Source organism: Hemitrygon akajei, chromosome 4 (assembly GCF_048418815.1).
Source record: "Hemitrygon akajei chromosome 4, sHemAka1.3, whole genome shotgun sequence".
Taxonomy (NCBI): Eukaryota; Metazoa; Chordata; class Chondrichthyes; order Myliobatiformes; family Dasyatidae; genus Hemitrygon; species Hemitrygon akajei.
Genome location: NC_133127.1, coordinates 166,428,386 through 166,449,119, shown reverse-complemented (window position 1 = coordinate 166,449,119; position 20,734 = coordinate 166,428,386). Strand labels below are relative to the sequence as shown.

Below are 20,734 nucleotides of genomic sequence, written 5' to 3'. Positions count from 1 at the left end.
GTAAGGCTTTTGACAAGGTCCCACATGGCAGGCTGGCCTGGAAGGTTAGGTTGCATTGGAGTTAAGAGGAACTAGTGATAGGAAGCAAAGGCTGATGGCTGAAGGTTGATCTTCCAACTGGAAACCTATGACTAGTGGGTACTTTAGAGGTCAGTGTAATTCAATATTTATGTAAATGCTTTGGATATGAATGTGCATGGTATGAAGAGCAACTTTATTGACGGTACTAAATTACCAGGTCTTGTTGATTGTAGAACAGGTTACAACAAATTGCAAAGAGCTCTTGATGAGTTAGGAAGATGGGCTGAGGAATGATAAATGAGGTGATGCATTCTGTACAGTCCAACCAGGGCAGGATTGATACAGTGAACATTAGAGCACTGATGAGTGTTGTAGAACAGAGAAACCTGAGAGTACAAGTGCAGAGTTTGCTAAAAGTGGCCACACAAGTTGGCAGGTTGGTGAAGAAAGCATTTAGCATGCTGGCCTTCATCAGTCAGATATTGAGTTTAGGAGCAGGGACATTATGTTGCATTGAAATTCCAATCAGGAAGCATTCCAGCCCTGATAAGATTAACAAATACTGCAATTTTTAATTTGCAAATTACCATTTTCATTGCAATAACATTTTAAAAACTTTATTTCTAAATCCTTTCCTCACTTGCTGTACAATTCTAGAAAAGAATTAGCTATTTACTAATGTCACGCATATAGTAGATGTTAAAATTCAATCAATATATATCTTTATGTAACACCCCATTGATGTATTATCAATGACAGATCATCACATCTGGACTAATACCATAGGTGAAGAAAACGTCTCTAAAGCATGTCAAAGAGTGAATAAATCATCTTATATCACATTTTTAGTATTAAGAATTCATGTCCCGTTCTGACATTGTAGTTTTGGTCAGAATCATAAAACATGGAACAGTACAGCAGGAGGATAGGCCCCTCAGCCCATGATGTTTGTGTTGACCAAAATTCCAAATTAAATTAAATTTACCTGCCTGCATGTTATTTATATCCTTCCATTCCTACATTTTCATGTGCTTGTCCAAATGCCTCTTAAATGCCACTTTGGTCTCTGCTTATCCCATTACCCCTGGCAGCTTCTCCAGGCACCGATCACTGTGTAAAAGACATACACTCCAGATATCTCTTTTAAACTTTGCTCCTCTCACTTTAAAATTATGTCCTCTGCACTATTTTACATTTCTACCCTGGGGAAAAGATTCAGACATGTTCCTATATACATCTCACATAATGTTATAACTCCCTTGTCTTTTCATCTGACACACTCGAAAAAATAATCAATCTAAGTCTGTCCAATCTCTCCATATAATTGATAGTCTCGAATTCAAGCAACATCCTGGTGAACCTCTTCTGCAGTATCTCCAAAACCTCCACATCCTTCGAGTAATGCATGCTCGAAATGCATCCTAACTAAATTATTATACAGCTGCAGCATGACTTCTTGAATGTTATAATTAATGCCCTGATTAATAAAGGCAAGCATGCAATCTGCTTTCTCAACCACTTTATTTACTTGTGTTGCTGCTTTCAGGGAGCTAATTATTATCTTGGATTTCAAGATCCTTCTGTATATCAATGCTCTTAAGAGTCCTGCAATTTATTGTGCACATAGTGCACTTCAGGTCCCAGTGTGACCCCTGTAGAGCTCCAGCCAAATTAACACCCCTCCACCATTACACTATGTCTTCAGAGGCCAGGCCAATTTTGGATCCAATCTGTAAGTCTCCATATATCTCATGTATTTTAATCTTCTTGATCAGCTTACCATGAGGGACCTTGTCAAATGCCATGCTAAAGTTCAGCCTGGACAATATCCACAGTCCTGCTCTATTTTATTAACTCCTCAAAAATTCTTCACATTTTTAAAACATAGCTTGACCCTCACAAAGTCATGCTAAAATTTCCTAGATTATATCTGTTGCCCTTCTTAATCAAAGGAATAACATTGCCTATTCACCAATCCTCTGGGACCTTACCCGAAGCTAGAGAGGATACAAAGATCTTTGTCAAGGCTCCAGCAATCTCCCCTCACTAACCTGGGACAGGTCACATCAGACCCTAGGGACTTACCCACTTTTGTTTTTCAATCAATCCAGCTATTGATACGAAGTACTTGTTTCGTGCCTCAGCTACATCCTTTGGATCTGGGGATAATTCCTTCCTTTACCCTTGAGTGGTCCTATCTCATGTGCCCTTGCTTCCAATTTATGTATAAAATGCCTTTGAATTTTCTTAATCCTACTCACCTAGGACATGTCATGGCCCTTTTTGGTCCTCCTAATTGGCTGCCTGAGTTCTTTACTGCTTCCTTTATATTTCTTAAGGTCTATTCACCTTCTACAACCTTGTGTATACCTCCTTTTCCTTTATGACTAAATATACAATGTCTTTTGTCATTCCAAGTTCTGAAACTTTGTCTTTTCTCCTCACTGGACTATGCCAGTCCTGATTTCAAACTGCTAAACTTTTAAAGAATCCCACATCCTAGATGTGGACCTGTTGTGTAATAGTTGCTCCCAATACAGACTCCTCAACTTATCCTTACTAATATCATAAATTACTTTCCCCCAGTTTAGCAACCTCCTCAACCCTGAGGTGTAGACTTATCTTTATTCATAATTATCTTAAAACTTATGATCACTATTCCCAAAATGTTCTCCCACTGAAATCCGATCACCTGGTCACAAGGTCTAAATTTTACAGATGCAAAGAAGAAAAGTAAGAATGGGATAGGTTATTCTGTTATAATTATTTGCGTTTGTAAAATCGTGTTTACTTGGACCAATTCTATGAATTTTTAATTTGTTGATTCATTGTTAATAATTTTTGAATATTTCTGAATGCCATTCACTGACATTCAGAAGCAGTCTAAAAGGTTCACAACTTTGAGAGACAAAAAGCTGGGGGAATAGCTGACTATTTGGTTAAAGTTATATTGTAAGTAACGACCTCTGTAAAAGCAGTTCTGTGAGCAGAATTTTCTTCTGACTAATTGACCAAAGCCCTGGGACCATATAGAGCTTTCACAAAGAGCTCCAGGTTGCTCTCCACCGGCATGTTCAGCCTAATGGATCCAAATTAGTTTAAAGAAGAATGTTAATGCAGTGAAGGTGATTTGTGTTTTAATGAAAACAATGGTCAAGAAATAGGCGAGATAACGCATGTCTGCTGCTCTACAACTTTTAGTATTTAGCTGCTGATGATGATCATGACAATGAACTGCACTTAATAAAAAAATTAAACATTTTTTAAAAATTTACAAACAAATCACTTAAGTAACTATAGTAAAAGTTACCAGTGCACAAATCTTACCTTGGAATGTGCTATGGAGAGTGTATCAACCCAAACACGCCAACCTCCCCACTCATATTTAATTGCATGGTATAGAAGGATACGGAAAATGTTGTACACCATCTCTGAAATTTTCTGTTCATCCGAGCATTTTGGATTTATATATCCAAGAGAGAACATCCAGTCTTGCCAAACTGAACACTGCAAAAGGCATCTGAAAGAAAACATTGGCACATACAGAATAAACTGTTATCAAAACAAGTAGATTAATATAACATTACTGTCATCATCAACATGCTTAGCTGTTTATCTCAGACAAGCAAATAGGTTGTCAAATATACTAACTTTGCTTTTGAGACCGAACATGTCTGGCCAGTAAACAATTTTTTTTCAGAACAGCCTCAGCTATGTTTCAATTTTAATAAAGCATTGGAAAAAAAATCTTGCAAAATGTTAACTTAATTATACTGTTGAACCATCTATAAGATTGAAATAATGAACAGAAACATTACAAAGAAACTGTGAAGATATAAGTATAATTATTGTTTTTTGTGCTGTGCCCTGACCTAGTGATTTATAATGCTTTCTCTAAGACTGTAAAGTAATATGGCTGAAGTCTGGTTTTGCTAAAATGGAGTGGTCAGAGGCAAACTACACTCAGAAATAAATCAAGAAACAAAATTTCATAACATCTGGAGGGTTCCAGAAAACCACTGTATGTTTTCCATACTGACAGAAAATAGATCGTAATTTCTGCAATATGTCAATTGCAGTATTTTATGCAGTTCTGAAAATAGAGCAGAAAGGACATATAGATCAGAGCTGGAAAAGTGCTGAGAAAACAAATTGAAAGGTTAAGAAATCAGGAAATAAGCATGGAAGGACAAATGAAGCATAGGCATCTTCACATCCTGGACAAGATTAAAGGAGGATTTTTTAAAAATACAATAAAATCATTTAAGGTTCATCAGTTCACAATTTCTTTCAGAGCAATTTGATTTGGCACAGCGATGGAAGATCCTGAGCTGAACTGGATTCAGTTCCTGAGTGTGAAGAATTATTTTACTTCACAGGCTAGAATCAAAGCTTGTAACCAAAATATCTTAATATCTTATGAATTTTTCTTAGAAATTTCATGTTGTATGTTCTTCAAAGTTTTATTTCTATTCAGTATCAGTATTAACATGCATAATGTTATGACACAAAAGCAAACTATTTAACACAAATTGTCCACATCATTATTTAGTGCCCACCAGGAAATGATTACATATGCACCTAGGTGAACTCATGCATTGAAAAAATGCATTCAGAAATCAGAAATCATGACAGCTTTTCCAACATACCTTCTATTTTCCCGGCTATTACTAAACAGTTTTATCATATCTGATAAAAATAGTCGCCTAACTTCCATTAGTTCATTGCTTGGTGTTGAATTCTTCAACAAAGTAGCAACTACCTTGAGAATCACTAAAACAAAGACATTGTTAGTTTGGGACGTATATAATGCATGTATATAAATAAACAAGAAATAACTTACACATCGATTTGAAATGGGCAAGGTAACAGTAGAATATCTGCCCACAGATTTAGTATGCCCTATACAACACTAAAGCATTTGAAACAACTTTAAAATGGATCAGTGGATCATAGTGAAAATAGTGTTCCTTGTTAACCTCACTAAGAGAGATAATTTTCACATAAAGACATCTTTAAACACTGTTAGAAGTGCACTCTCAATTAACAGGTAGCAATACAGTACTGCCCATCATCAAGAATGGAAAAAATGACAGAATATAGAAATAACACCAAGTTTGCTACCATGAATTTGCTGCAGCAAAGGAAAACATTTTACAATTTCACCAGGACTTCCACTCCAGGCATCATCCTGTTGAACCACTTCTGCACCCTCTCCAAAGAATCCACATCTTTCCTATAGTGTGGCAACCAGAAATGGACAATATGGCAAAGCCAAAGTTTTATACAGCCTCAATACGACTTCTCAAATTTTATCTCAATATCCTGACTGATGAAGACAAACATATCAAACTCCTTCTTTACCACCCTATCCTCTTGTGCAGCCACTCTTATGGTGCAATGGATTTGCACTCTCTCTGTACATGCTTCCATTTGCGGTATCAATTCCTCTTGCATGTGACCTCCCAAAATACACCTCATACTTGTTCAGATTAAACTCCATTTGCTATTTCTCTGTCCAAGTTTCCAAGTATTATGCATTCTGCTGTATTATTTTACAACTTTCTTCACTAACCACACCACCACAAATTTCTGTGTCATCTGCAACCTTACTAATCAGATTTTCATCCAAATCATTTATATACAATATATTACAAACAAATAAATACCCAATATCGATTCTTTTAGAGCAGCACTGATCATAGAACTCAGGTCAGTAAAATACTTCCTATCACCTGTAACTATGGCAATTTTGTATCCAAATCAACAACTCACTGTTGATACCATGTGACTTAATCTTCTAGAACAGGCTACCATTAGGGATCAGGTCAAAAGCATTATAATGTCCACATTGGCAACAGCTACTGTTCCCCCCCCCCCCCCACCCTCACCAATCATCTTCATCACTATCTCAAAAAAGTCAAATTTGTGATGCAAGACCCAACTTGATGGAGTTTTTTGAGAATTGATGAGGATGGTAAAGGCAGGTATTGATTTTGTTGATACGTATTTTAGTAAGCATTTGACAAGGTCCCTGATTTGAGGCTCATCCAGAAGATTAAGGTGCATAGAATCAACAGGATTTTGGTTGTTTGATTCAGAATTAGTCTGATCATAGACAAGAGAAGATAGTGCCAATGAAACTTATTTTGGTTGCAGGTCTGTGTCTAGTGGTGTTCTGCAGGGATCTATACTGTTACCTTGAATTTTTTTGATATGCTTAAATAACCTGGATGAAAATACAGATAAGTATAAGTTTGCAGATGATACTATCATCACTGATTAACTGGATTCTGAAAACTTGCACTCATTCCTCAATTTCACTTTAATATACAGAGATTGGTGGTGGTGTTGAAAAATAGTGGTCTGCCAAAGGATACAGCCGGATATAGATCAGTTGCAGATATGACAGATGGAGTTTAACTGGGCCAAATATGAAGTATTGCATCTTGTGATATCACATGTAAAGAGACAGTGCATTGTTAATGGCAAGACAATTAACATTAAATGTGTCCTTTACTTTTAATCTCCCAATGCTAAGACCCTTGATAGAGTTGATGAGCTGAAAGATCTTGGGGTCCAACTTCATAGTTCCCTGAAAGCAGCTATGCAGATTGATGGGGTGCTAAAGGCAACATTTGGTACACTTGCCTTTATTAGTCTAGGAATTCACTTCAAGAATCAAGAACTTAGGATGCAATTTTATATAACTCTAGTTATGCCACATCTGGAATGTTACATTCAGTTCTACTCGCCTCATTATAGGAAAGATGTTGAGGCTTTGGAAACAGTGAAGAAGACTTTTATAAGGATGTTGCCTGTATTACAGGGCATGAGCTACAAGAAGAGATTGCACATACGGGTTGTTTTCTCTGGAGCAGTGGAGGCTGAGGGAGAATCTGACAGATATTTCCAAGATTATGACAGGCATAGATGGACAACCAGCATCTTTTTCCCAGTATTGAGATGTCTAATACCAAAGAGCATGCATTTAACTTGACAGAAGTTCAAAGTATTTGTGCAAGCAAAATTCTTTTAAAGAGTATTTTGGATGCCTGGAATGCGCTGCCTGGAGCTGTGGTGGAGGCAAATACAATAGAGATATTCAAGAGGCTCTGAGATATGCACATGAATGTGCAAGAAATGGAAGGATATTTTTGGATCCAACTGTTTAATTGATTTTTCTTTGCAGTTTAACAATAAATGATCTGCTTGTATGATTACTTATATATAATACAATTCCTAGCGGCTGCAGTGTGCATAACAGTTCAGTATGCCTATAATGATTATACAAAGTGTAATTCTGCAAGGCTTGGTACTGCATTAAGTGGCTAAATGTTTTTCTCATTGGTTAACTTTTTACTGCAGTATTGAATAAGTATTTTCTAATTGGCTGTCTGTTATCTATGGATTTTTTTCTTAACTCTACAGTATAAAAGTAGTTTTGTGCTAGACACCATCTTCTCTTTAGTTTCCCTTCTTCAAGTAGTAGACTTCTGCCTCTGTTTGTTTCAACTCCCCTTTGTTCCATCACTCTTAAATAAAATTATCATAAAGCAACAAATTTTATGCCTCATTCCTGACTTCTAAAACAGCCTTGATTTAAACATCAAAACCTGTCCTGATAGACACTGTATGTGCAGAGGGAACTGGTAGGCAGAAGGGATTGGTTTAATTGGGCATTTTGATTATTAATTTAATATGAATTAATTAATTCAGCACAACATTGTGGGCTGAAGGGCCATATCCACTGCTGTACTGTACATGTTGTATGTTAATGTTTTTCAAAGCACACAACACCACTGTTTTAATATCTTTGAGTGGACTTAACCTAACTTTTCCCTCCTGACATTGCTATTTCTAATACAAATATAAAATGCCATGAAATTCTCCTTAATCCACCCTGTGAAGGACATTTTATAGCTCCTTTAGTCTTCCTAATTCCTTGTTTACATTCTTTCTTGCTTCCTTTATATTTATCAAGGGCCTTGTCCGATAACTGCCTCCTAAACTTCATATATCCTTTTTTTTTTAAACACTAGAGATTCTGCAGATGCTGGAAATCCAGCAAAAAGCAGAAAATGCTGGAGAAACTCATCAGCTTGGGCAGTATCAATGGAAATGTACAAACAGTCAAAGTTTCAGGCTGAGACTCTCATCAGAACTAGAAAGAGAAGGGGAAAGAAGCCAGACTAAGAAGGTGCGCGGGGAAAGAGTACAAGCTAAAAGGTGATAATTGAAGACAGGTGGAGGGAGGGGGATAAGGCAAAAAGCTAGGAGGTGATAGGTGGAAAGGTAAAGGACTAGAAAAGAAGAAATCCGATGGGAAAGGAGAGTGGACCATGGAAGAAAGGAAATGAAGAGGGGGACGGGGGAGGGGATAGGCTCATGAGGGGAAAAGATAACAGGGTGCCAGAGTGCGAAATTAAAGGAGAGGGAAGGGGCAGGAGAGAAAGTTATTGGAGGTGGGAGAAATGGATGTTCATGCAATCAGGTTGGAGACTAGCCAGACAATATGAGATATTGTTCCTCTATCCTGAGAGTGGCCTCATTGTGGCAGTAGTGGAGGCCGTACACTGACATGTTGGAAAGGGAATGGGGACTGGAACCAAAATGTTTAGCCACTAGGAGGGAGCACTGGATACAATACATGACCCCCAACAGATTTGCTGATGAAGGGTTGCTTCACCTGGAAGGGTAGTATGGGGCCCTGAATGGAGGTGTGGGAGGAAGTAAATGGGCAGGCGTAGCACTTCTTCCACTTGCAGGGATAAGTACCAGGTGGAAAATTAGAGGGGAGGGATGAATGGACAAGGGTTGATGAAAGTAATGGACAAATATTTTTATTTTTGAGTACATGTCATCCAAAGTTCCTGAACCTGATCATTTTTAACATTAAATCTCACAGGAACATATTGGTCTGAACTCAAACCAGTTGGCGTTTAAAAGGCTCCCAAATGTCAGTTGTGGATTTATCACCAAACACTCAAATTTTCCTAGCTCCTGCCTAACATTATTGCAATCAGCCTTCCCTCAATTTAACACATTCACCCAAGAACCTGATAAATTTAAGGAATTAGTAACATTGTCACGAAGTGCCTCCTTACTGAAATTTTGATCACCTGGCCAGGCTCATTTCAAAGTATAATATCTAACATTGCCCCCCTCCCTTTGGTTGGACCGCCTACATATTGTTTCAAGAAATCCTGCTGGGTGATCTAGACATATTTTGCCCCATCTATACCTCTGGCACTTAGAGAATTCCAGTCAATATGGAGGATGTTAAAATCATTCACTACAACAATGTTGCTTTCACATCTTTCCTTGATCTGACTACTTATCTTTTTCTCTGTCTACTGCAGGCTATCAGAAAAACTTCAGTATAATCCCACCTGTATCTTCCTTATTCCTGAGTTCTACCCATATAGCACTGAACATAAAACATTGAAACGTACAGCACATTACAGGCCCTTCAGCCCACAATGTTGTGCTAACGATGTAACCTACTCTCGACACTGCTTAGAAAATCCCTAGCGCATAGCCCTCTATTTTTCTAAGCTCCATGTACCTGACTAAGAGGCTCTTAAAAGACCCAATTGTACCCATTTCCACCACCACCGCCAGGAGTGCATTCCACGCACCTACCACTCTCTGTGTGAAAAACTTAAGCCTGAAATCTCCTCAGTATCTATTTCTAATCGCCTTAAAACTATGTACCCTCCTGTTAGCCATTTCAGACCTGGGAAAAAGCCTCTGGCTATCCACACAATCATTATCCTCCATTATCTTATACACCTCTATCAGGTCACCTCTCATCCTCTGTCATTCCAAGGAGAAAAGGTCAAGTTCACTCAACCTATTCTCATAATGTACGCCCTCCAATGCAAGCAACATCCTTGTAAATCTCCACTGCACTCTCTCTATAGTATCCACATCCTTCCTGTAGTGAGGTGATCAGAACTGAAGACAGTACTCCAAGTGGGATCTGACCAAGGTCTCATGTAGCTGTCACATTACCTCGTGGCTTTGAACTCAATCCCTCAGTTGATGAATGCCAACACACCATACTTTCTTTTGTAAAAAAGCATCAGTAGATGAGCCCCCAAAGACATTCATAATATAATTGTCTCACATATTTTACATCCCCTCTTTATCACACCCAAAACATCTAAATCCTAGAACATTGCCAGTCTGCCCTTCTCTCAACCTACTTTCTGTAATGTATATATCACTGTAGTTCCATATACTAAGCCAGATTCACACTTCATCTGCTTTATTTGTTATACTCCTTGCACTGAAATAAACGTACTTATGACTGTTTATCCCTCCACATTTTATAATCCGGCCCTGCCTGATCTTCCCATCAGATTTACTTGTTTTAACCTCTACTCTCCTCAGCTCTGGCTTCCAGCCCCTGCTATACGCTGGTTTAAATCTTCCGAGTACCACGAGCAAACTACCCTACAAGGAAACTCCCTGCCCCTCCAACTGAGGTGCAACCCACCCTTCTTATAAAGGTCTCACCTGCCCTGGAAGTGAGCCCAATGATTGTGATATCTGAAGACCATAAAACATAGCAGCAAAATCAGGCATTCAGCCTATTGAGTTTGCTCTGCCATTCCATCTTGGCTGATTTATTATCCTTCTCAACACCATTCTCCTGTCTCTTCCACAAAATCTTTGATGCCCTGATTAATGAAGAATCTATCAACCTCCTCCTTAAATACACTACATCAAATGACTTGGAATGCACAACCACCTGTGATAATAAATTCCACAGATTCACCACTCTCTGACTCAAGAAGTGTTTCCTCATCTCTGCTCTAAATGGATGTCCCTCAATTCTGAGGCTGTGCCCTCTGGTCTAGGACTTGAACTAGGACTTACAAAATTTGATAGGTTTCAATGAGATCCTCCTTCATTCTTCTAATCTCCAATGAGTGCAAGCCCAGAACCATCAAATGCAACTAACACATTAACCCTTTCATTCCTGGGATCATTCTCGTAAACTTCCTCTGGACCCTCTCCAATGCTAGCATACATTTTCTTAGATAAGGGGCACAAAACTGCCCACAATACTCCAAGTGTAGTCTGACCAATACCTTATTAAGTCACCCTTACACCCTTGCTTTTATATTCTAGTCCTTTCAAAATTAATGCTAACATTGCATTTGCCTTCCTTACCACCGACTGAACCTGGAAATTAACCTACAGGGAACTCAGCATGAGGTTTCCCAAGTCCCTTTGCACCCCTGATTTTTGCATTTTCTCCCCATTTAGAAAATAGTCTGCCTTTATTCCTTCAGCATGACCATGCACTTCCCTACAATATACTCCATCTGCCACTTTATTGCCCATTTCCCCAATCTGTCAAAGTTCTTCTGCTGACACCCTGCTTCCTCAACACTACCTGCCCCTCCACATACCTTTGTATTGTCTGCAGGCTTGACCACAAAACTATCAATTCCTTTATCCGTGAAAAGATGTTCCCCATTACTACCGTTCCAGCAGCATTTTCCAGCAGTCCAATATCAAATCTCATCTCCCGTATACTCTATATATTTGAAAAATTATTGTCTTTTATATTATTGGCTAGCTTACCTTCATATTTCATATTTTCTTCCGTCATGGCATTTTTAGTTACCTTCTGCTGGTTTTTAAAAGCTTCACAATCCTCTGCTTTTTTCACTTTTATGCTTTTTTTTGCTTTTATGTTGTCATTAACTTCCCTCGTTAGCCACAGTCATCCTCCCTTTCGAATACATCATCTTTGGGATGTACCTTTCCTGCGCCTTCTAAACTTCCCCCAGAAACACCAGCCACTGCTGTTCTGCCATTATCCCTACTAGTGTCCACTTACAATCAACTTCAGCTAGCTCCTCTCTCATGCCTCTGTAATTCCTTTTACTCTACTGCAATGCTGATACATCTGGTTTTAGCTTCTCCTTCTCAAACTGCAGGGTGAATTCTATCATATTCTATAGTTGTACCGTGGAGAGCATTCTGACAGGCTGCATCACTGTCTGGTATGGAGGGGCTACTGCACAGGACCGAAAGAAGTTGCAGAAGGTTGTAAGTCTAGTCAGCTCCATCTTGGGTACTGGTCTACAAAGTACTCAGGACATCTTTTGGGAGCAGTGTCGCAGAAAGGCAGTGTCCATTATTAAAGACCTCCAGCACCCAGGGCATGCCCTTTTCTCACTGTTACCATCAGGTAGGAGATACAGAAGCCTGAAGGCACACACTCAGTGATCCAGGAACAGCTTCTCCCCCACTGCCATCCAATTCCTAAATGGACTTTGAAGCTTTGGGACACTATCTCACTTTTTAAAAAATATACAGTATTTGTTTTTGCACATTTTTTAATAATCTATTCAATATACATAATTGATTTACTTGTTTATTTATAATTTTATTTTATTTATTATTATTTTTCTCTCTCTCTCTGCTAGATTATGTATTGCACTGAACTGCTGCTGCTAAGTTAACAGATTTCACATCACATGCTGGTGATAGTAAACCTGATTCTGATATTACAATCAATACTTTTTAAGGGTTTCTGGACCTTAAATTCCCTAATCCAATCTGGGTCACTGCAGAATACCCAATCCAGAATTGCTGTTCCCTAATGGGCTCAACCATAAGCTGCTCTAAAATGCCATCTCATAGACATTCTACAAATTCCCTCTCTTAGGATCCAGCAACAACCTGATTTTCCCAATCTTTCTACCCTTGCAGTTTCTTAACTCTACCCACTCTTTTTAAGAGTTTGATTTAATTTTTTACCTAGAGTCATCCCACCCTCTCTACCAGTCTGCCTTTCCTTTCGATACAATATACATCTTTTTTTAGCCACGACTCAGAAATGCCAACATCAGTCAATCTCTAACTGCGCTACATGATCATCTATCTTATTTCATATACTGCGTGCATTCAAATATAACACTTTCAGTCCCGTATCCATCACCCTTTTTGATTTTTGCCCCCATTACACTGTAACTTATCTCACTAACAGTAATTTTTCCCTATCACCTGTCTTTCCTCACAGTCTCACTACACATGGCATACCAACTACCCCATCCTCAGCCCTATCACTCTAGCATCCCCATGCCAAATTACCCTCCCCAAAAGCCCTAGCAAACCTGCCTGAAAGGATATTGGTCCCCCTTGCTTCAGGTGTAACCCATCCTTTCTGCACAGGTCATACCTTCCTCAGAAGAGTTTCCAATGATCCAGAAATCTGAAACCCTGCCCCTGTACCTATTCTTCAGCCACACATTCATCTACCAAATCATCCTATTCTTAACCTCACTGGCATGTGGCACAGGCAGAAAACCAGGGATTACTACCCTGGAGGTCCTGCTTTTCAGCTTTCTCTCTAACTCCCTATATTCAGGATTGTCTCCCCTTTCCTACTACTGTGGTGCATATTGGTACTAACGACAACCTCCAGCTGTTACATCTCCTACACTATCTTTTTCGTTGTGTATTCATCTGTACTACCTTCCTATCTCTTGCCTTGCTAGCACTTTGCACAAGTTCTGATTTGTCACTTTCTACCTAACTCACTAAATTTTCTTTGCAGAACCTCAACCCTCTTCCTTCCAATCGTACCAAATATGGATTACATCCTCTGATGGCTCATCTTCCCCTTCTAATAACATATGTCTGGTCAGACAGCCTTGACTCTGGCACCAAGGAAACAACAGATCAAGCTGGAGTTTTAGGCACGGCCATAGCTAAGTTTCTCTATGCTCCTGGTAATAGAGTCTCTTATCACTACCTCTTGCTTACTCTTCAGCCTTCCCTGCCGTACAAGAGTAGTCATGGTGCCACTGATCTAGCTGCTGCTGTTGCATTCTCCTGAGAGACCATACCGCCCCAACAATATGCAAAGCAGTATAATTTGTCTGAGAGGGGAATAACCACAGGGGTCTCTTACACAACTACCTGCCACTCCTGGCAGTCATCCATGTAACTCCCACCTGAAACTCCTACCTATAACATTTCCAGTTTTCCATGTGCTCCTCAGTGAGTCTAACTGCCACTTCAACTGATCCATGCAGTCCAACAGAAGCTGTAGTTGAATACACTTCTAGCTGCATATATAGCCATCAAGGATACTTGACTTCTTCTTGATCTCCCACATCTTGCAATTTGAGATATTACCTCCTTAGAAGTCTTCCATTTTAACCAATTTCCTAGCTCCCTTCCAAGTATCTGTCAAAGCCACTTAATAGCTGGACAAAGGATCCTACAACAGATTGTACTCACTAATAAAAAGAAACATGCAGACTTACTTGGATTTTGAATTTTTACAGTTGAGTCTGGTTCCAGATGAGGCTTGTGAACAACTTGAGTGCACACCTGTTCAGTTAAAATCTATATAAAAACAAAATTGAACGACATGGACCTTAATCCTTCATATTATTGAGTAAAACTTCCTAGTTTCTAAGGATCTACCTTTTTTGTAAAGATGTTCTAAAATCAAAGTAGAGAATAGTTGTGAGAATTCTCACCATTATATTATGAAAACAATCTGACAGCACCTTAATCAACCTTAATGTAAAGTTAATGATGCTCTCAGTAATACAAATAGAAAAAGCTGGAAATACTCAGTAGGTCAGGCCACATCTGTAAAAGCAACAGTTAACATTTCAGGTCAAAGACCCTTCAACCTTCTGAAAGGTCTCCAAACTTAAAACGTTAACTTAGATTCTTTCCCCACAAATGAGGCCTCAACTGCTGAGTACTTTTTTACATTTTCTGTTTCTATTTTATATTCCCAGCATGTGCTATTTTTATATTTTTCACTCATTTGTTGTCAGAAATACTCTGACCTTCCACAAATGCTGTTGTAAAACATAATTAATTAACTGCAGGAGAATGAACTTGCACAATTGTCCACATATTCTGCACTAAAATGGCTAAAAAAAATGTTTAATCTGGTACATTCAGGAGAAAGGGAGCATTTGAACCTGGCACTAGGCTAGATGATGATACTTGAGTGTGGAGATATCACCTAACTGCATTTCAACGGTACAGCATCAGAACTTAGCAAAGCCTGAGAAGTGATATTAAAGGCAAGGTCATTTTAAAATTCAGTTAAGTTGAGCAGAGAGGATTTCAAGCAGCTTTGAAGGAATCTTTAAGTTACAGCTCCTGTGATTAAACAAGACCAGTTGCAGTTTCTCAGTTAATTTCATAATCAGCTAGAACTAATTACCTCATAATTACTGTCAGCTGAGGCCAGGACTATTAAAATTAGTTTTTCTATTATGCAAACAAAGCATGAATTTCAGAGTGCAAAAATCAGAATCTGCTATTTGTTGAGAATTATATATAAAAGCATCAACAGGACCAAACCAATTCAGAAGTGTGAAAAACAGGAAATAAAAATTGTGTTTTTTTTCCTGCATCTTATAAAGGACACTCAAAATGACAAACCAGAATAAAGTGCAATTAAGATTGGTATCTTATAACTGATTTATTAGCTAAGCAAAAGTCTAAATATTTAAATTTTTGAGTTGTGATCTTAATTACTAATTAAAACAGGGAAAAGAGCAGATGAAGTACTGTATTTTTTAACAAGTTGGACCTGATGGAGACCATGAGGTAAGGAAGAAATTGATTTCAATTTAGGGGCTCTGGCACCAGTACCAGGTAAAAAGGTCTAGGATAGGCATCACTTGAATTGTGTTGAGACCAGTATCTTAACACATTATCTAAGGCTTCAAATTAAATGGAATGCTCTCCACAGTACAACTATAGAAGTTTTTGAGTTTGTTGACATGCCAAATCTCTTCAAACCCCTATTTAGTACAGCTGCTGTCTTGCCTTCTATATGACTACATCAATGCAGACCAGGTTAGATCCTCAGAGATCTGACACCCAGGAACTTGAAGCTGCTCACTCTCTCCACTTCTGATCCCTCTATGAAGATTGGTATGTGCTCCTTCATCTTACCCTTCCTGAAGTCCACAATCAGCTGTCTCGTCTTACTGATGCTGAGTGCCAGGCTGTTGCTGTGGCACCATTCCACTAGATGGCATATCTCACACGTGTACGCCCTCTCATCACCATCTGAGATTCTACCAACAATGGTTGTATCATCAGCAAGTTTTTAGATGATATTTGAGCTATGCCTCGCCACGCAGTCATGTGTATACAGAGAGTAGAGCAATGAGCTAAGCACACACCTCTAAGGAGCGCCAGTGTTGATCGTCAGTGAAGATGATATGTTATCACCAATCCGCACAGAATGTGGTCTTCCCATTAGGATCCAATTACAGGGGGAGGTAGAGAAGCCCAGGTTCTGCAACTTCTCAATCAGGATTGTGGGAATGATAGTATTAAATGCTGAGCTATAGTCGATGAACAGCATCCTAACATAGGTGTTTGTGTTGTCTAGGTGGTCTAGAGCTATGTGAAGAGCCATGGAGATTGCGTCTGCCGTTGACCTATTGTAATGATGGGCAAATTGCAATGGATCCAGGTCCTTGCTGAGGCAGGAGTTCAGTCTAGTCATAACCAACCTCTCAAAGCTGTTGATGTGAGTGCTACTGGGCGATAGTTGTTAAGGCAGCCCACATTATTCTTCTTTGGCACTGGTATAATTGTTGCCTTTTTGAAGCAAGTGGGAATTTCTGCCGATCATCAAGTTCTTCATCTAAACCACCTGTTGTAATTGTTCGATTTCATTATGTGCATGTCAAAGAGCAACTTATTCGTGTGGCTCGGTTAGGGATGGTTAAATTTAAAGATTTCGAGTTTCGATTAGTGGAGGATTTTAGCCCAAAAGTAATGAAGGCAAGGCTTCTTTTTAAACTTCTGTTGTCCGAATGTTATGAGAAAAATCTAAAACCAGCGCTTTTATACCCTGCGAAGCTTAGAATCTCACCTCCAAATGCACCACGGCATGTTTTTCTCTCCACATCTGAAGCTCGAAGCTTTCTGGATGTGAATTATCCTACTGCTTTGGACTCTTGTTTCTAATATATGAGTGATTTTGATCGTTACAAGATAATTTTTGTTTCCAAAACCAGATTTTGTTTCTGGCTATTGGTGTAGGTTTATTCTATATTTTATATTCTAATTAAAGTTTCTTTCTTCGACGTACTAATCTTCTTATTTTACTTACTTTAACCACTGTACTTTATTTTTGGTCATTATTATCAACCCTTTGAAGGTGAATTTTTTTTAACGGTTTGATATATATCCTTTTCATTTTTTGTGTGACTAAGATGGCGGTTTCTTTTCTAAAATACTTCTTGCTTTTTTTTGATTTCGCCATTTTTTTTCTCTCGTCTTCTTCCTATAATGCATTTCTTATCACATTTTAACTTTTTTTTGTTTGGGTTTTAACCCGATTTATAAGTTGTTAGTGTTTATATTCTTTCTGTTTTTTTTACTAGCAATGATATTAAGAAGTTTGTTTTAGTATAGTGATAATTACTTTTTTGGAGTTTGGGTGGATCTTTTTTTCTCTCCTTTATATATTTGGAGTAGCCTTCTGCTGACACGGGGGTAGATTTAGTATCATTCTTTTTTTTCCCCAGCCTTCTCCAGGCTCGGGATGGGCTTTTTCTTCTTGGGTGGGGGTTTCTTTTCTAAATCTATTGTTCTTTTTACCAGTTTCTAGTTTTTTCATTTGGGCTGATTTTACACTACTAAAATGTCTGTGATGTCGTCACTTCCGGGTCCGCCCCTTATTTTTGTTCCTCTTCCGGGTGCATGAGTTCATAATTTGGTTAACTCTTTATATACCAAAGGGTTGATTTTAGAAATATGGCTCAGACCATTAATTTTGTCTCTTGGAATACTAATAGCTTAAACCATCCGATTAAACGGAAAAAGATTTCCAAAGTATTCCAAAGACTGAATGCACATATTATTTTTGTATAAGAAACTCATGTGAGGAAAGAGGACAATCAATGTTTTTTTAGGTTTTGGAGGGGTTAACAGTTCCATTCGAATTCGAATGCCAAAGTAAAGGGAGTTTCAATTTTTATTGACTCCTCTATTACATTTGTCCAACACAATATTATTTCAGATCCGAATGGTAGATTTTTGTTAATTACTGGGTTACTTTTTAATAAAAAGGTTGCTATGGTTAATGTTTATGCTCCAGATGTGGATTATCCCGATTTTTTTAAGTCCTTATTTACTTCTCTACCTAATCTAAATGAATATATGTTAATAATGGGTGGTGACTTTAATTGTTGTTTAAATCCTTTGCTGGACAGATCTATATCCACTCAGACTTTACCTAATAAGTCGGCCACTTACATTAATTCTTTTTTGACTAATAATGGAATTTTCGATATTTGGAGATATCATTTGGAGTTTTCATTTTTCTAGCATGTTTATCATTCTTACTCGAGAATTGATTAGTTTTTTATTGACTCTCATTTTATTCCATCTGTAATTGGTTGTAATTATGATATTATAGCCATCTCTGATCATGCTCCATTGAAACTTTCTATTAAATTTATGGATACAGCTTCTAGTGTTAGGTAGTGGCGATTTGATTCTACCTTACTGCAAGATCCGGATTTCATTAAATTTATGAAGGAACAGATCAATTTCTTCTTTTCAACTAATTCCACGGATGATATTTCTTGCGGAACACTTTGGGACACTTTTAAAGCATATATACGTGGACAGATTATCTCCTGTTCCGTTGGTTTGAGAAAACATATTAAGAAGGAAACTCTTTTATTGGTTGATAAAATTAAAGAAATTGACAAGAAATATTTGACTGCTCCTAGTAAGGAGCTTTACAAACAAAGGGTTGAACTTCAAATGGAACACAGTTTATTACTTACATCTTCGACTGAAAATCAATTAATGAAAACCAGATCTGATTTTTATATACATAGTGATAAATCGGGTAAACTGTTAGCTAGTCAATTGAAGAATGCTTTGGTTAAACGTCAAATTATTAAGATTCATCAACAGAATGGTGAATTGACAGTTAACCATGATGAGATAAACAAATCTTTTCAAGATTTTTATACCTCCCTGTATCATTCTGAATTCCCTCATGATCATAATACGATGTATGATTTTCTTGGGAAATTGAATTTTCCAAAATTATCATCAGATGATCTTTCAATATTAGAAACTCCTATTACGGATGCAGAAATTAAAGGGGTTATTTCCTCTATGAATTCTGAGAAAGCACCAGGTCCAGATGGGTATACAGTGGAATTTTTTAAGTGTTTTTCCTCTACTCTTTCTCCTTGGTTATGCATGGTTTTTGACGAAGCAATTAGATTGGGTAAACTGCCACAATCTTTTTATAGAGCTTCCATTTCTTTAATATTGAAAAAAGATAAAGACCCTACTGACTGTGCATCCTATAGACCAGGCATGGGCAAACTACGGCCCGGGGGCCATATGCGGCCCGTTAAGCTTTTTAATCCGGCCCGCAGAACTTGATGAAATTATATTAATAAACCTTGTTAACGTTTTTTTCCCCGCAATTCTGGCGTTTTCGCCACAACAAAACTAAATCCAGACTTTGATGCGCTGGCTAAAAAGGGAGACCAACAACACTGTTCCCACTAAAATTAAAAATAAGTTTCTTCGTTGTGTTATGTAAAAAATGCATTTGAAAATATTTTTTTCTATAAGCCTTACATGTTACATGTCATTTATGTTAAGTGATGGACATGAGTAGTGCGCAGGTGCACGTACGTTCTCAAAATAAAAAATGCGCTCCAGATCAAATAACGCGCTCCGCATACTGGCGCGCTGTCACTGTTCTGTCCTTGTGCTGGTCGTTGTTGAGTTTTGGCACAGGGGACAATTGAATAAGAAGGAGCAGGACAAGTAGACCTGCATCTCCTACCGTTTTTGAAATAAAGACAGTCAGGAGGAGAGTGATGATGATAATATCTTGAAGGATAACAGAATTTTCAGTGCTTTAAAATAATAACTGTTACTATTAAAAAAAGCAGTATTTTATTCATTTAATTTTCAGTGTTTTAAAAGTCATTTCAATAAATAGCTAAATACCATGGGACTTCAAAGACAGATATTTTGTTGTAATGCATTTGTTCATTTTCAATTGAAATTAAAGCACATGTTTTCTACATATCCCATGATATTTTATTTTCTCTTATGAGGTGTATTACCAAAACACTCCGTCCATCTGCTCCTGGTCCGGCCCCCCTGTCAAATTTTAGAACCCTTTGTGGCCCACAAGTCAAAAAGTTTGCCCACCCCTGCTATAGACCAATATCCTTATTAAATGTAGATTCCAAGACCTTTTCCAAGTTACTGGTGTCCAGGCTGAAGAAGGTATTACCTCAAATTATCTCAGAAGATCAAACTAGTTTTATTAAAAATCGCTATTCTTTTTTCAATATTAGGAGATTATTGAATATTGTTTATACTCCTTCACGTAGCACCTCAGAATGTGTCATTTCATTAGATGCAGAGAAAGCATTTGATAGAGTTGAATGGCCATACTTATTTACTGTGCTTGAGAAGTTTAATTTTAGTCCGACATTCATTTCCTGGATTAAACTGATATATCATACTCCAGTAGCCTCGGTTTTTACTAACAATCAAAGATCTCCCTTTTTTCGTTTATTTCGGGGTACTAGACAAGGCTGTCTTCTTAGTCCATTATTATTTGATATTGCTTTAGAACCTTTGGCAATTGCTATTAGAGAACCTCCAAACATTTTTGGCATTACTCGTG

The 20,734-nt window shown here is 38.0% G+C and overlaps 1 protein-coding gene and 1 long non-coding RNA gene across 3 annotated transcripts in view; one reads left to right on the top strand and one right to left on the bottom strand.

The window, feature by feature from the left end:
• Window positions 1-20,734, bottom strand: part of nbeaa (neurobeachin a) — a 772,475-nt gene that overhangs the window by 521,015 nt on the left and 230,726 nt on the right. For both annotated transcript variants that reach the window (XM_073043888.1, XM_073043887.1), the window contains exons 19-21: window positions 14,322-14,403; window positions 4,671-4,794; window positions 3,349-3,541 (exon numbers count right to left, since the gene is read on the bottom strand). In XM_073043888.1, coding sequence (XP_072899989.1) covers window positions 3,349-3,541; window positions 4,671-4,794; window positions 14,322-14,403 — 399 coding nt within the window. The remainder of the gene's footprint in view (window positions 1-3,348; window positions 3,542-4,670; window positions 4,795-14,321; window positions 14,404-20,734) is intronic.
• Window positions 1-20,734, top strand: part of LOC140726904 (uncharacterized) — a 284,399-nt gene that overhangs the window by 125,597 nt on the left and 138,068 nt on the right. The window lies entirely within an intron of this gene.